We start from the raw sequence: 15244 nt of genomic DNA on the forward strand, positions 1-15244 counted from the left end.
CATGTAAACATTGCAAATGGATAAATATAAGATATTGAAATATTGTCTTGTTCTTTAAACTACTGTGCCACATTTTAACCCTCATTTCATTTAATTTACATTGCAAACCTACAGTTGCTAATATGTGTCAACAAAGGTTAAGCATTTTTGTTTTATTGTTATCAACCTGTATAAAAATTGAGTTGAGTCAGATGGGGGAATATATGGGATATAAAATTAAGAGAGGAAGGGAACATTTGATTATTGGGCACAGAGGTTAGGTCACAATTATCACACACACAAAAACTGAATCAGCAAAAATGAATTCTTTCATCTTTAATTCATAATACTATTGTGCTGATTTTACAGAGTGAAATGAGATTATATAAAAACACAAACAGCTAATATAAAATGATGAAATTCAGTGAGGTCCTGGCCAGCTTGAGCTCCACTCTGGCGAGTCTGAGTCACGCACAGCTGCTGGAAGTTTATTGACTTTCTCCTTATTGTTTGGACAGACATCTTTACTCAAAACCACTTTTAAAGCCTCCTGCTCTGTAAAGCCAAAAGATAAAAACCAACATAGGCACGTCTGTCAAATCACAATCACTGAACAATCTGTTATGATGCTAAAACATCCAAAAACACAAACTGGTGCTAACCCCTTTCAGGTAAAATTCTGTGTAACTGCTCCAGCTCCTGGGGTGTCAGAGACTTCATCACAGATGTGACAGTATTGACTGGCTTTCCAAAAAAATGGTCATAGGTTGTTACATTAGCACGTTTCTTCTGAATCTGCAAGTTTCTTGGTACAACAGTGGGAACTGTAACATAGAGAATCATCATCTAATACACTGCAAATCACCAGAGCTGCTGTTTACATGCATCTTCTATAGTTTCTGAGTAGACAGTACCTATACCGGGGCAGGTCACATTTGGATATGTTTTGCAGCAGTGAGAAACACTGGCCACGAGTTCAGATTTTTGGTTTGGCTGGCGGTAATTGGCCCTCATCACAGTGTCAGTAGAGAGTGATATGCGGTGCCTGTTGTGCATAGGTGCAAGCCACCTGGCTGCTTTTTCAGTGTCATTGTACCCTGTCAAAAAGAAAATACCATGACAAAAAGAAAATGAATGGCAAATGGAAAATGAACTGTAGAGAGAAATATTATGAAATGTTATGACATCTGGATATTCCTGTGTGCACGGATGTCTTCAGCCATTCTAACAAGTTGTTGTATACATGAGATTGACTGAAAATTGTGTACCTTGAGGTGTACCCATGAAGTCACATTTGTAGGTGGAGAGGTACTGTGTGGCTTTACGGATCTCACCCTCAGAAGGGAGACATTTCAAAGGGAATGCAATATGGTCAGAGTTTCTTGCAACATCCCTTGGCAGCCTCCACATCATGAAAGACTTGGGGAAAAATAGCTTGATTTAAAGGTTACAATACACTGTGAAAGGTCAAGCATGCCATTTCACAAAAATGTAAAACTGAGGCTTGGTACTAACCTTGCTGGGATGTGGGTTATTTCTCCTCTGTCCTGAGGCTGTTCCTGTACGAATGCATTCAGGTTTACAGGCAGGCTTCCAGCTAAAGTCCTTACTGTATATACTTGAACCAAAAGGTCCAGACTGTGAATATGAGTCTATCAATGACGTTGACAGGGGCTTCCTACAGAAGTACCAGCACAGACGCACAATTAAACACACAACCATACATAATGTGCTTATTTAGAGCCCTTATAAGTCCATGATTTTGCTTACAGGAAAATATCTGCAGCTGAACTGGGCTGGTAGACGAATTGCCTTTTGTGAGTTGTTTCATATGGATCCCACCACTGTTTCCCCCCTGGGAAAAAATACTACTATACTGTAACTTCTTTTTTTGTATTTTAATCAGTGTAGACATGGCATAACATAAACATCTAAACCTGGGTTCAAATTAAACTTTTTGATCTACATAGTGACAGCAGTACAACAAAGGCTAGAAAGTCTAATACCTCTGTAATGTAACTGTGCTTAAAATGTCACTTTTTGATCTATTAAAATGTAGTCTTGTACTGAAAATATAAAACTGTACTTCTAAGTTCTGTACTTCTCTGTACTTTTAATATCATACAGATTTTACTTGAAATAATAAAATACTTTTATGTGCTGTCTCTTGCTATCTATGAGTAAATAAAATCACAATTATGATTTATGTATTTTCAATACTACTAAAGCACTACTGACAATAGATAACTACTACAATACTACAATAACTATTACTTAATAATAAGTTCAGAAATGAATTCTAACACTGCAAAGTGGATCTGTGAAAGAAATTTTCTCAGAGGAACTTCAAGGAACCTCAAAAGGTTCCTCAAGGCTCCTCTATTTATAAGACTGTACATACGGAAAAAAAAATACTTAACTGAAATAAAACAATAACATGGATTTCAAAAATCAAATAAAATGAAAACATACAGGAAAATTTACTGTTAGTCAATTTGGTCAAAAATTGCCACGTAAAACATGAGTAGTAATTGGTGCATCTGTTTAATAGGGAGTATAAAATGGGATATTGTGACTGTGTTTGATGCGCTTGTATTATAAGGATTTGTTAGAGGTGCCTTATATATATAGTAACAGACATATAAGGTGCCTTATATGTCTGTTACGGGTGATAGTGGGCAAAACAATTCCTAACTTCTCAAATCTTATAATCTGCCAAACACTCATATTACAACAACAAACAACTAAAAATAACACCAAAAATTAATAAAAACTAAACATTTTAAAACAAGAAAAAACAAAACATAAGTAAGCAGATAAGTAAGTTTAAAAAACACAAAACTGGTATAACATGTAAGTTACAATAACATGCAAAAGAAATGTAAGAAAACATTTTAAGTTCCATGCTGGGTTTCTTTCTGTGTTTACCTATCCTTGGTTTAACATTACCTTTCGTTGCCATTGGTGACTGCTGGTTTGTTTTAGCATCTCCTCTTATAGCTGATTTCAGTGTACTTAAATCCATTTAATTTTTAGATGAAAAGTCACCTCATTGGTATCCTGATGAAAAGCATCTGCTGACAATTCCTGTGAGTATTAAAATTAGAGCATTATACGTACACAAGCTTTATCTACACAGTGTCAAAGCTGATCCAAGCAGGATGTAGTATGCACTGTGGTTATGGAGACCTACAACATTTAAACAGAAGCACAGCAGGGGAGATGTTGAATTAAAAATTTAGCGTTGTTACAGGTGCCTTATATGTCTGTTACTGGCGATAGTGGGTAGTAACTAAGTACATTTGGGTATATTTTTCGGTAATCAATATTCAACTGATCAACAATTCAAAGAGAAATAACATACAGCAATAGATTTAATAGTTCCTGAACATTTTATAAATAAAAAACATTATACTGTACTGCACTTCTTTCAACTGTATTGCAAATCTTTTAATTGTATAAACTATACTTTAGATAATATCATGATTTTTTTTTCTAAAAATAGTACATGACATAAAATAAGATATTTCATAGTTGCAGGAGGTAAACATTTAACATTTTGGCTTTGTTCATCCATCCATGTTCACACAATGAAATGGACTTCAGAAGTTTTTACTATTAGAAGTCACCTCAAAACTTTGCTATCATTAGTTTTGCTGCTGCTAAAAATGATAACACTACATTCCCTAACTTAAAAGTGAGTGCTTCCTAAACCTAATAACTAGTTTGACCACTTTTGGCAGCAATGACTACAATCAAGCATTAGTGATAACTGGCAATGAATCTTAGAATTGTCTTAATTCAGGACCATTGAAGGATTTTCAAACATGAATGGCCTGTTTTAGGTCACGCAAAAGCATTTTAATTGGATTTAACCTTGGTCTTTGAGTAGGCCACTCTAAAACCGTCCTTTTATTTATTATTTTTTGAGACATTCAGAGACTTAGACTTCTGCATAACCCAACTGCACTTCACAGCTTTGGGTCACAAACTGATGGCCGGACATTCTTCTTCAGGATTTTCCGGTAGAGAGCAGAAATTCATGGTTCCATCAATTTCGACAAGTTGGCCAGAACCTGAAGCAGTAAATCATCCTGAAATCATCACACTGGCACCATGTTTGACTGCTGGTATGATGTCCTTTTTATGAAATACTGTGTTTGTTTTATGCAAGGCTTCCAAAAAGTTGTACTTTTGTCTCATCAGTCCACAGAATATTTTCTCAAAAGTTTTGGGATGTTCTTTGGAGGATGTTTTTTGGCAGATGCGAGACAAGCCTATGTGTTCTTGTTGATCAGCAGTGAACTCGCCCATGGATGCTACTTTTTTCCCAGTCTCTTTCTTGTTGTTGAATTATGAACACTGACCTTATTGGCACATTCCAGTTACCTCATACGTTGGGTGACAGAACTTGGGAGTGATGTTACTCCCGAGTGAATGCATGTCAGTAATAAATACAAAGAAAAACAGGATTTGATTTGCTTCTTAACAAGGAAGAGCCATTCCTGTGTCACAAGCAATACAGCATAATACTTGCTTTTTGTAATATGCTGTATTTGTATTATGCACAGCTGCAGGTTGGTGGGGCTGGTCCAACTTTCAGAGAAGAAGACTGGAGTCGAGGGGGCATTCCAGACCAACAAAAAAAAGCATCTTAAGGCAACTGTTTTTGTAATTTAAAAAAAAACTTAATTGAACTGAAATAAATTCAACAATTGCAACTGAGAACTTGGAAATTCCGACTTTAGTGAGACTGTGAGTTTTTTAGATATTGCTCTGGGTTCTTTTATGACCTCATGGACGAGTTGTCAATCCACTCTTTTGAGTCATTTTAGTAGGCTGGAAAATCCTGGAAAGGTTTCCTGTACAAAGACTGTGGCATGATTTTGAGATCTTTTAGACCACTTAATTTTGTCAAAACCTAATTAATTGCTTTCTATAGCCAGTGAAATTGAACTCCGCTTTTCAAAAAATGTGTTAAATCATACTTAATTGATTAATATTTAATAATAATTAATATTTCACTGAACAAATAAAACTATCATTTAAAAACATTTTTTTTAATTTATTCTTGTCCAATATTAAAACTTGCTTGAACATGTACATGTGGTAAATAGACAATAAATAAATGGGAACGGGGACAATTTTTATCCATTCTCAAAGCAATGTGTCACGTAAACGATATGGTTCGTTGATAATGCAACTTTAACGTAAGCGTAGGAGTAACTTAAAATTACTGGAGTCTTTCCTTTTTGTTTTTTACTAATGGGCTCTGCATTTCATTCCGTTTGTTCTTCCCTTCAGTTAAACTCACTGCCATTCAAGCCGAGCGCCATCACACCGCCGTGTTTTGAACAACCAACCGTTCAACAAGCAGGACTGACAGCGCGTGTCCAATAAGATACTCCAAAGAGTTGGCGGCAGCCAATGTCCGACAGCCGGTGCCCAACACACAGAATAAACACAGACGGATCCTCGCAGCCAAAAAACCGCGCACTGACGGTGCTTTTCGTCCCATTGTTTGAGACGTACCGACGTGCGGCTGGCCTCATATAGCGCTGTAGGGGTAAGCACTATAAACGTAATCTTAAACAAAGCGAATAGTGTGCGGCTCTTATGAATGAAACAATGCTCTGCGATATGCTTTGCACAGTATACATTACCGTTGTACGTAGTTGGTTGCTTGGCTGAGCTGAATGGGATGCTAACTCAGTGTCAAGCTCCTGGTGTTTAACGTTATCTTGCTAACTTGGCTAAGTAGTTACCGTACAGTGACATTCACCGCGGCCATGAGTAATAACTAAAATAAAGTGCCCACTGGGTTAAAGGACAAGATCCCTGATGGTCGAGTTAACTGTCTGCCGCACTTCGCTTAACGTAACGTCCGCTGCTGTGGTGCGTGCTAAAGGTGGCTGGATGCTACCATAAAGGCTAGCGTTAGCTGGCTGTTGAATGTAGGTAGGTTAATACCGTTGACTGGTGCTGAGGCAACCGGAGTACGGTGATACAGGCAGAGCATCATTCTCCGGCATTAGTGCCACTTTCACTAAACTTTAAGTCGAATAATTTGTAGCGTTCAAACAGGTGACACCAGTAACAGGGGAATTTGTCCTGAAGGACGTGAGGGGTGTTTGAAAAAGGCAGCTAGCCATTGTTAGCAGTCTAATCAGCCATTTTCATAATCGTCTCCCGAGATGAGCACCGTGACATGCTAGCCTAGCTTGAAGGCTAACGCTGATAGCAAGAGAACACAAAGCAAGATGGCTAAAAGCTAATGAACAATCAAATGAGGTGGAAGCTAATGTGTTCACGTAGAACCTCAAGCCGGTTTGCTTCACGGAGTGCTAACATTAAGCAGCACTATACTGTTTTACTGGCTTATATGGGTAAACGTTTGATCTAACGCGCCAGTAGAGTAATGTGTAGCTGATTGTAGTTTTAATAAATGCTGGCCTCTTCATACAATGGATCATCAGTCACCCCAGGCACCCTCCTCCCACCACCCAATTTAAACAATAGATCTGAGGAACTGATGGAGTAGGAGGCAGACAACTGGCCAGGGCCATTCAGATGCTGTTACTTAAATTGCATGAAAGTGCTAGTATACTTTGAATTTAAAACTGTATTTTCTCTCCTTAAAATTTAGTAAGCCAAAATGGTGAAGGATCCAAAGAAGCCGAGGGGCAAAATGTCCTCATATGCCTACTTTGTGCAGACATGCCGGGAGGAGCATAAGAAGAAACACCCTGATGCCAGTGTCAACTTCTCAGAGTTCTCCAAGAAATGCTCTGAGCGATGGAAGGTAAAAGGAATTATTCACAATATCAGATTTTATTTTCCATTTTCTAAATTCAGTATTTTATTTTTTAGATTGTTTAAAACTGGCTGTGTTTCTCCAAAGACAATGTCACCAAAAGAGAAAGGCAAGTTTGAAGACATGGCCAAGCAAGACAAGTTGCGTTATGAGCGGGAAATGAAGAATTACGTGCCTCCCAAGGGCCAGAAGAAGAAGCGATTCAAGGACCCCAATGCCCCCAAGAGACCACCGTATGTGCCATAATCAACACTTTGTCACATTTCTCGTTTTCTTTCAGACTGTAAGTGTATTTTGAGCGATTAAACAGCAAAGTGTTTTTCTGTTTTGTTTCCTTTTTTCCCCCCACAGGTCTGCATTCTTCCTCTTCTGTGCAGATTTTCGCCCAAAAATAAAAAGTGAAAATCCTGGCCTTTCCATTGGGGACACGGCAAAGAAGTTGGGAGAGATGTGGAATAGCTCATCTGCAGAAGAAAAGCAGCCATATGAGAAGAAGGCTGCCAAGTTGAAGGAGAAATATGACAAGGTGATAATCCAAAATGACATGGAAGTTAAATTTGTTGATTTGATAGAAAAATGCTATTGTTTGTGGAGCATGGAAAAGAGCTTATCTATCTGTTGCAGGATATTGTTGCTTACCGCACAAAGGGAAAAGTGGATTCAGGACCAGCTGCTGCAGCTGATGATGATGATAATGAAGAAGAGGAGGAGGAGGGAGAAGAAGAAGAGGAAGAAGAAGATGAGGATGATGATGATGAGTAGCTCACTTGGGGATGGGACCTGCAGTTTTGTTTATGCCATATATCCTTATATCTCAATTCACCATCTTGAAAAACAGAAGTCAGATTGACCAAGATCATGTGTATATTTAATGTTTTTAAGATGTACAGTGTTATTCTCCTTTTCTTTTTCTTTCGTTTTTTTTTTTGTAAAGTCAACACTACATATCTTGCGTTTGGAATTTTCTAGTGGTAGTACTTTATCCCTGCCATATTATGTAACAGTCTAGGAGGACTACAAATAAGTATGAAAGTAACTAGTCTTTAGGTGTTACAACTCAAAAATGAGATTTCTGAGTTGCTAGTGTATTTTTGTTTATTTTGAAAAATATTTTTTTATGTGCTGTCCCAATGTCTTTTTATTGTTCTTTGAATACCACTCTAATATCAAATGCAGCTGTCGACATTCAAGAATGTCTTCAATAAAGGTCGTTTTTTTTTTTTTTTTTTTAACAAGTTTGTTTTTTTTTCCTCCTTCTTCTAATTGTAATCATCTCACAATATTTAAAAACTACCAAACTTCCATGTATATTCTATATTCATTACATGCAAATAGGGGCCTTCAGTCCATCTGTAATTCTGTGTTGGGTGTTTCTCATCTTCCTCTTGGGCTCAGGTTTGTTAGCTGCCCAATAATGCAGTCAGCAAGCTATTTGATAGTTTTGGCGCTGTGGGAAGCTGCTAGATCTTGCTGTAAAAGGAAATAAGAATCTCTATAAAGCCTGTCAGCAGTGGAAAGCAAGAAGTACTCTAAAATCTAGTGGTTCAGTATTAGGAATGCGGCAGTTGTAGCTCCTTTCCTAATACCGAACCACTAGACATCTATGTGTGGTGGATCTTGATCCTCTGTCACCGGCCTCAGTTCTCTGTTTGCAAAGCTCTCCCAAGTTCCTGATTTGACTTATCTTGACAATCTTCTCTTTATATCACACTTCCCTTTTAGACAGCTGTTTAAATACAGCAGTCTGCAAACGGCTAGCCTTTTTCACAAGTGAGACTTAACCTCTTGTGGAGGATAACCATACTTATCTGCAAACCTGTCAAGTCAGTAGTCCATTTTTTAAGTCTTGATTAATACATGTACCTTTTTCAATCAAGTTCACAATACTAGTTCATCTATGAGGAATTCAGAGTTTGAGGCTTTTTATGTAAACAGATTGCTAATGGCACAAATGACTAAGGATAATTGACAAGTAATAATCCTTACCAGTACTGGACTCATGGAATTATGAAGCCAGAAGGACAGATATTTGTCAATAGCAAGTAATACGAACACAATTAAGGATAGCACATTGTTTTATTGGAAAATAAACTTTTATTGATTTTAACAGTTTAAGAAAAAGATATTGCCCAATGGCTGTTATTTGGGCAGTGCTAATGCATTCACATCCTCAACAATGTTTTATAAACTCTGGAAAGTAAGAAACATTGATCATGCTACAGTAGTTTGAGCAACCTCAATCCAGAAGGTGGCGCCATGATATAATAAACCTGTATGTGTATGTGTGTGTGTGTGGCATTAAAAACTTTAAACTACACTTGTTTTGTCATGGCACACAAGCGACAAGTCCATAGGTTCTACAGAGTGTTTTTTTTTTCAGGATGACAATGACTCCATCTGTAGGACACGAGGGATCACTGACTGGTTTAAAGGGACAGCTGTTAGCACTCACCAAAAAGTGATCAAAACACCAGATTAGGGAATCTCTTTTGTAGGAATAGTTTTTGTTTTCCTCCTGGAGAGTTCCAGAGGCTTGGATAATCAATGCAAAAAGTAGAGATGGCACGATACCACTTTTTTATGTCCGATACCGATATCATAAATTTGGATATCTGCCGATACCGATATGAATATCAATAAAACTGTTTTTTTAATATCTTGCTGCATTTTGTATAAGTTCATACTCAAGTTTAAATAAACAACAACACTAAAGCTATTCTGTTATACCTGTATGTAAAAAATACACTGCACCCAAAATATTTCATAGTTCAGCAATAATGATCAATCTAATAAACTTAAACCTACTGCATCCTTCCTATTCTGGTATTTTAAAGAGTACTTAGCAGAAATATTAAGCAACCTAACTAACAGGGTTGCAAACTCCCAGCAAAAAAAAATAGGGAACAACCCCCCACCCTCCACCTCATGATGCTTAATCGACGTAATCAACTTTAATTTGATGCAGTGTGAAAAAAAAGTGCACAGAAATAAATAATTTTTCAAGAATAATTAAATAGATTCAACATCTTTCTTCTACAGAATTGCAGACTGCACAGATGGTACTTTCCCAAAGGAAAAAGTAGTATAGCTTACTAGGGTATATTGGACTTAACAGTTACTATATACAGTAATAGACTTTATACATTTTACATCAGATTAAAACTTTGGGTGTAAGATTCAGATAATTATTTATTAAAAGCTAGACATTTTAAATGAGAATAAGAAAGAAAAGTATGTCTTTGTGCCCCCCTTTTCCCTGTTCATGCCCTATCGGCCCTCCTGGCTAAACTTTGCTAGATCCGTCCCTGCACAGTTACCAGCTGTCAGCTACGTAGAAAAGGATCCTGGTCTAGAAAGTAATATTAAATAAATTCTAACAACAGCTTATCAAGGTTAAACGTGCTGCTGTTGTTCAGCCGCTGGTTTCCTCTTTCTGGCGCAAAGTGGGCCAAAAACAAAGAAGAGAGACGGACTCGCGACAGAAAAGCCGATCAGCTGATCATTAATCAGTTTCACAATAGCAGCAGGAGAGAGAGAGAGAGGCAGTCGCTCCATATATTGGTTGTTAAGCTTAACGTGGGTACGCTTTACAAACATTCAGAGATGAACTTACACACTTGCTTTACTTCTCTCTGGGATAACTTCCTCGGAGATGAAATGCTGGATTGCTAGCGAGGCTACAAATACACACAGCAGCTCTATCACTACTGCTCGGACCTGCTACGGTTATGAGGCGAGTTACGCCGTGTCGCAAGTTTTGTGAGGTGCTTTTTTGATATTTGATGGATCGGATTACATTTTTTATTTCTCCCCGAATCCGATCCAGTAATTTACGTCAGTATCGGACCGATACCGATACGTAATATCGGATCGGTCCATCTCTAGCAAAAAGCACCGAAGATGCTCTACTACATGATATTATTATGGATGTATTTTATTCCCAGCAAAGTACCAAATGAACATAAGAAAAGTACTCCTTCTCCGAGTGCTCTCTTTCCCAAGGCAGGGACCTTTTGTGATCCCTTGGTAGTATTGAGTTGCAATTCCCTGTAACTGGAGGCAGGCTCACAGGCCCGGTGGCCTCACCATCACTTAGAGGGGGTTCACATGTCCATTCATCAGGCTTTTCTCAGTAGTGTTTTCCTTTGCAGTAACCGTTCTTAGAAGTGTTAGCAAATATGAATGAAACCACTGTGTTCTCCTTTCAGTAGGTCTGACACACAAACAAGCTCAGTGTTCCTGCATGTAGTTAACATTAGGGTCACAACAGTTGTTTTTTATTGGAAGCAAGCATAAAGATGGTAAAAGCCCAGATTCTTTCTCTTTTTGTGGCAGTTTACAAACAAGAGTTTAGTAAGTCCAGCAGCAACTGAATTTTGAATATTAAATAAAAAGTTAATAATTCACTATCAGCTAAAATGATTAATAATGAATTACATATGCTCTAAAAGACATTGCCTTGTAGTTGGCAATCAGTTTCTGTCTGTTTGACATGGCGCTACAGTATCAAGTGAAGTCAGTTTTGAGACCTGTGATTCTGAATAGTTTTTTCCCCTTCTTTTCACTCCCTTTTTACCAATGAATGCCATTCTGTCTCTGAATGAAAACCCCATCTGATATGCAACACCAAAGTCTGCCTCTAGGCTACCTTACTGCAGCCAACTGTTCAGAGAGTCCATTTGATGCCTACGCTGAATAACCTCAATAGCAAAATCCAAGTCGAGAATATAAAACATACTGATTCAGTAAACCATAGCTGGATATACTATTACTGCTTGTTACCTGGTAATTTTTCTTCAACCTTCTGCTTTTTTCATTAGCAAATAAGTAGAAAAGAAAATGTAATCTGCTTCACTCTCAAGTCCCACAAAACTTTTTTTTTCCTCCCCAGCTGCAGGATTTGCATAGAGTGATGTCAAAGAGGCGTGTCAGTCAGGATTACAAGCTGAACAGATTGAGTAATCACTATGGATACAGCTTTAATAGTTTACCATTTGTTGGGCTTGTGTGGGGGCTGCACAGTTTCCAGGATTTTACTTTTTAATGCCACGTCTGTTTTGTTTGCTATTATTACTTGATTTTCTAACTATGATCAACAAAGAGGTGCTGAAGAAGTAAAGTAAAAATGGATTCTATCAGATGTAGGAGGAAATATATAATTATATTTATTCACTTTGTGGTAAGTTGGCCTGTTGGTTGATGTGTTTTGATAACTGGCTTTGAATTTAGTTTGGATGTCTATTTGTTTTTAACGCTTCCAGCACATTTTACATATCTCCAATAATTTCATTACTTCAGAAGTTGACAATTTATGCTTGCTTCGAAACTGTGACTCCTTGCCTTCTTCAGGTGTTTATTACTGCATCATCTCATAAACTTTCATCTGGAAATAGGGTGAATGTAAGTAGTGTGAGGGAGCTTGCAGATATCATATTAGGACAGCATGCGCTCCCCTCCTGGTATCCTTCGTCTGTTGATGCTGTGCTGGAGCATGGTGAAGTAAGCCTACACCCTCATAACAGATGGCGAACACAGATGGCTTTCTCCAAAACTGTTTACTCGTTTCAAGTGAAAGAAGACACACTACCAGGTTAGTCATCTTTCCCCATGTAAGCGCATGTTAGCTGACAGATTATTTTTTGAAATATTAATGTGTAACTTTGGGTCCCCATTTCAAATATACTTCAAATTATTCCATTTTGACATAACTTTGCTGTTCAATCCACTAGTATGAAATTATTTTTCACTGTGTTTACAGGAACAATTGTGGGAAAAGTGGAAACACAGTTTGAGAGTCTCACAGCTATCACATACTCAGTTCAGGAGGATGACGGTGAGAACCTATTCCTCCTCAGCCCTTTCTCGGGGGAGTTCTTATTAACCCGCAGCCTGGATTTTGAAGCACAAAGGTTCTACATTCTCACAGTGGAGGTGCAGCAGGGGGATCTGCAGGTATCTGGTATCAGGGTGTATTTCAATTTGCTAGATGTGAATGACAACCCCCCTGTTTTCAGTCAAGATACCTTTTCTGCAGTGTTATTGGAGAACACGAACATTGGAACTTGTTTCCTGACTCTGAATGTGTCAGATAAAGATGAGGGTAAGTGTGCAAAGTGAATATGAACTGTTACTGCCATCATACATTCAATGGATTTTACTTTTACCTTAACCCTTTCATGCATAGTGGTCACTACAGTGGACAGCTATTCAAAGGCTGTTTTCTTGTATTTGTGTCAGTGTGTACTTGCACATAAACCACTACATTGGAAACTGATGTGTCACTCATACCCTGCCACCTACTCCAAAGGTGATGTTGTCCACCTAAGTGGGCATGTAAAAGACTCTTTGAAAAGTACATGTTTAAAAAAATGAAGTTCAAAAATCTTTTTTCATGCCTACAGATGAATAAGAATACTACCACTCTATTGTCCAATTTTGGTGAGCCAATGTGAATTTGAGCCTCAGTTTCCTGTTCTTTACTGACAAGAATGACACTCAGTGTGGTCGTTTGCTTTTGTAACCCATCTGCTTCAAAGTTTGATGTAGAGAAGAGCAGAAGAAATGCTCTTCTACATATTTTGGTAGTAGCAAGTGATTATTTAAGTAACAGTTGCCCTCCTGTCTCTGCTTGAAGCAGTCTAGCCATTCTCCTCTGACCTCTGGCATCAACAAGGCATTTTCTCTAACAGAAATGTCACACTGGATATTTTCTCTTTTTCAGACCATTCTCTGCAAACCTTAGAGATGGTTTCCTTAGATCCGTCTGGCACTAACATTCATACAACATTCAGAGCCATTTAAATCACCTTTTTTTGCATTCTGACACTCAGTTTAAATTTCAGCAGTTAATCATGACAATGTCTACATGCCTTAATGCACTGAGTGGCTGCAATGTGATTGGCTGATTCCTTTGTGTTAAAGAGCAGCTGAACAGGTGTACCTAACAAAATGGCCAGTGACTGTACATTATATTACATGGATATACATACACCTGTGAGCTACTCCCTCCAGTGGCTATAGTTAAATAACAAAAGGGAAATGCACTCAGTGTGAAAACATCTCTGCTTTTTTATGCAAAACATTATCTCTTTTGAGCAGTGTTGGTCAGACTGTATATTACTGAAAGACTTTATTATGTAGCAAGTGTGAAAAACAAACATTTGTTTCTTGCATCAGGGTCTCTGTATACCTAATCATGAAAATGAATCCTGCATTTGTAGTAATACAGGATACATTCTATTTTTTTTATTGGAGCTGCTCCTCAAGCAAATGATTTATACATTCAGGTAGTCAGTGGGGATCACACCCATAACCATCCCTGTATTTCACTGTTCAGATAAAGTTAATTAGAGCCTGTTGTCAAGTATTCTGTGAAATAGTATATTTGTTAGGAAAATATTACATCACAAAAATTCTATATTTCTATATTTATCATGATCATTCAAACGAATAATTCATATAAATAAAAGGAATCAGCAGCTAGATTGAACTGTAGCCCTATAAGTCATTGATGTAAAAACACACATTTTTCACAGTTCACATTCAAGCGCCTTATTTTGCTCTTCGATTTATACAGGTTTAAGACAACTGCAATGAAAATATAAGGATTATGATACAAATGTGATTTCAGAAAGTATAATATGACGCATTTATCATTTTTGGTTATGCTTCCAAGAAAGGTCTATAATCGATGTCTATAACTGATATCTTACTTGACACCAAGTCTAAGCCTTTTTAATAATTCATATGCTATCTTTTCTTGTCTGCAAGGTGATAATGGAAAAATGACACTGAGAGTGATCAGTGGTGACGAAGAGGAAGTGTTTCTCACAGATTCAACTGGTACCTTATGCCTTAACAAACCTCTGGACAGGGAGAGACAGTCCTACTACAATCTGACTGTGGCGGCCAATGACTGTGCCCAGCCTGCATCTTTACAATTCACAAGTACAGCGCATGTTATTGTGATTACTGAAGATGTCAACGACAATGCTCCAATGTTTGTGTCAGCCGAAAGTGTTAGTTTACCAGAAGACACTGCACTGCATTCTGTTGTAATAACTGCTCATGCTGAGGATGAAGATGCTGGATCCAATGGGAGGGTTTTGTATTATTTAAACACCTCTGGTGGGATATTCAGCATTGATAACAGAAGTGGAAAGATATACCTGGAGGAGAAATTAGACAGAGAAGAAGTAGATACTCTGACTGTTACTATAATAGCTACTGATGAAGGCTTACCCATGCTGGCAACCACTATGAACCTCACAGTGCATGTTGAGGATGTGAATGATCATGACCCTGAGTTTTTACAAAGCAGTTATAGCCTGACAGTCAGAGAGGATATCCCCAGGGGAACAAGCCTGCTGCAGGTTCAGGCTCACGATCAAGACATTGGATCCAATGGACAAGTACGATACATGTTGGCCCAGATAGGTCCATTTGTGGTGG

The 15244-nt window shown here is 37.9% G+C and overlaps 2 protein-coding genes across 3 annotated transcripts; one reads left to right on the forward strand and one right to left on the reverse strand.

Annotated features, from left to right (window-relative positions):
* Positions 1-299: 299 nt before the first annotated feature.
* LOC120432889 lies at positions 300-1830 on the reverse strand. The gene is made up of 6 exons (XM_039598239.1): positions 1750-1830; positions 1495-1657; positions 1248-1398; positions 894-1076; positions 642-803; positions 300-534 (listed from the first exon to the last, which is right to left on the reverse strand). The coding sequence occupies exons 3-6, from the start codon at positions 1390-1392 to the stop codon at positions 401-403; spliced, it is 624 nt and encodes a 207-aa protein (XP_039454173.1). The 5' UTR covers positions 1393-1398; positions 1495-1657; positions 1750-1830; the 3' UTR covers positions 300-400.
* Positions 1831-5350: 3520 nt separating this feature from the next.
* On the forward strand, positions 5351-9110 carry hmgb1b (high mobility group box 1b). 2 transcript variants are annotated; one of them, XM_031727771.2, is made up of 5 exons: positions 5351-5545; positions 6626-6781; positions 6881-7026; positions 7145-7319; positions 7418-9110. In XM_031727771.2, exons 2-5 carry the CDS (start codon positions 6635-6637, stop codon positions 7553-7555), a joined length of 606 nt encoding a protein of 201 aa, XP_031583631.2. In that variant the 5' UTR covers positions 5351-5545; positions 6626-6634; the 3' UTR covers positions 7556-9110. The 2 variants fall into 2 exon arrangements, with proteins under 2 accessions (XP_031583631.2, XP_039454174.1); XM_039598240.1 differs by lacking the exon at positions 5351-5545 and having other exon boundaries at positions 6656-6781; positions 6850-7026.
* Positions 9111-15244: the final 6134 nt, after the last annotated feature.

The sequence above is a fragment of the Oreochromis aureus genome, linkage group 14 (genome assembly GCF_013358895.1).
Source record: "Oreochromis aureus strain Israel breed Guangdong linkage group 14, ZZ_aureus, whole genome shotgun sequence".
Classification (NCBI taxonomy): Eukaryota; Metazoa; Chordata; class Actinopteri; order Cichliformes; family Cichlidae; genus Oreochromis; species Oreochromis aureus.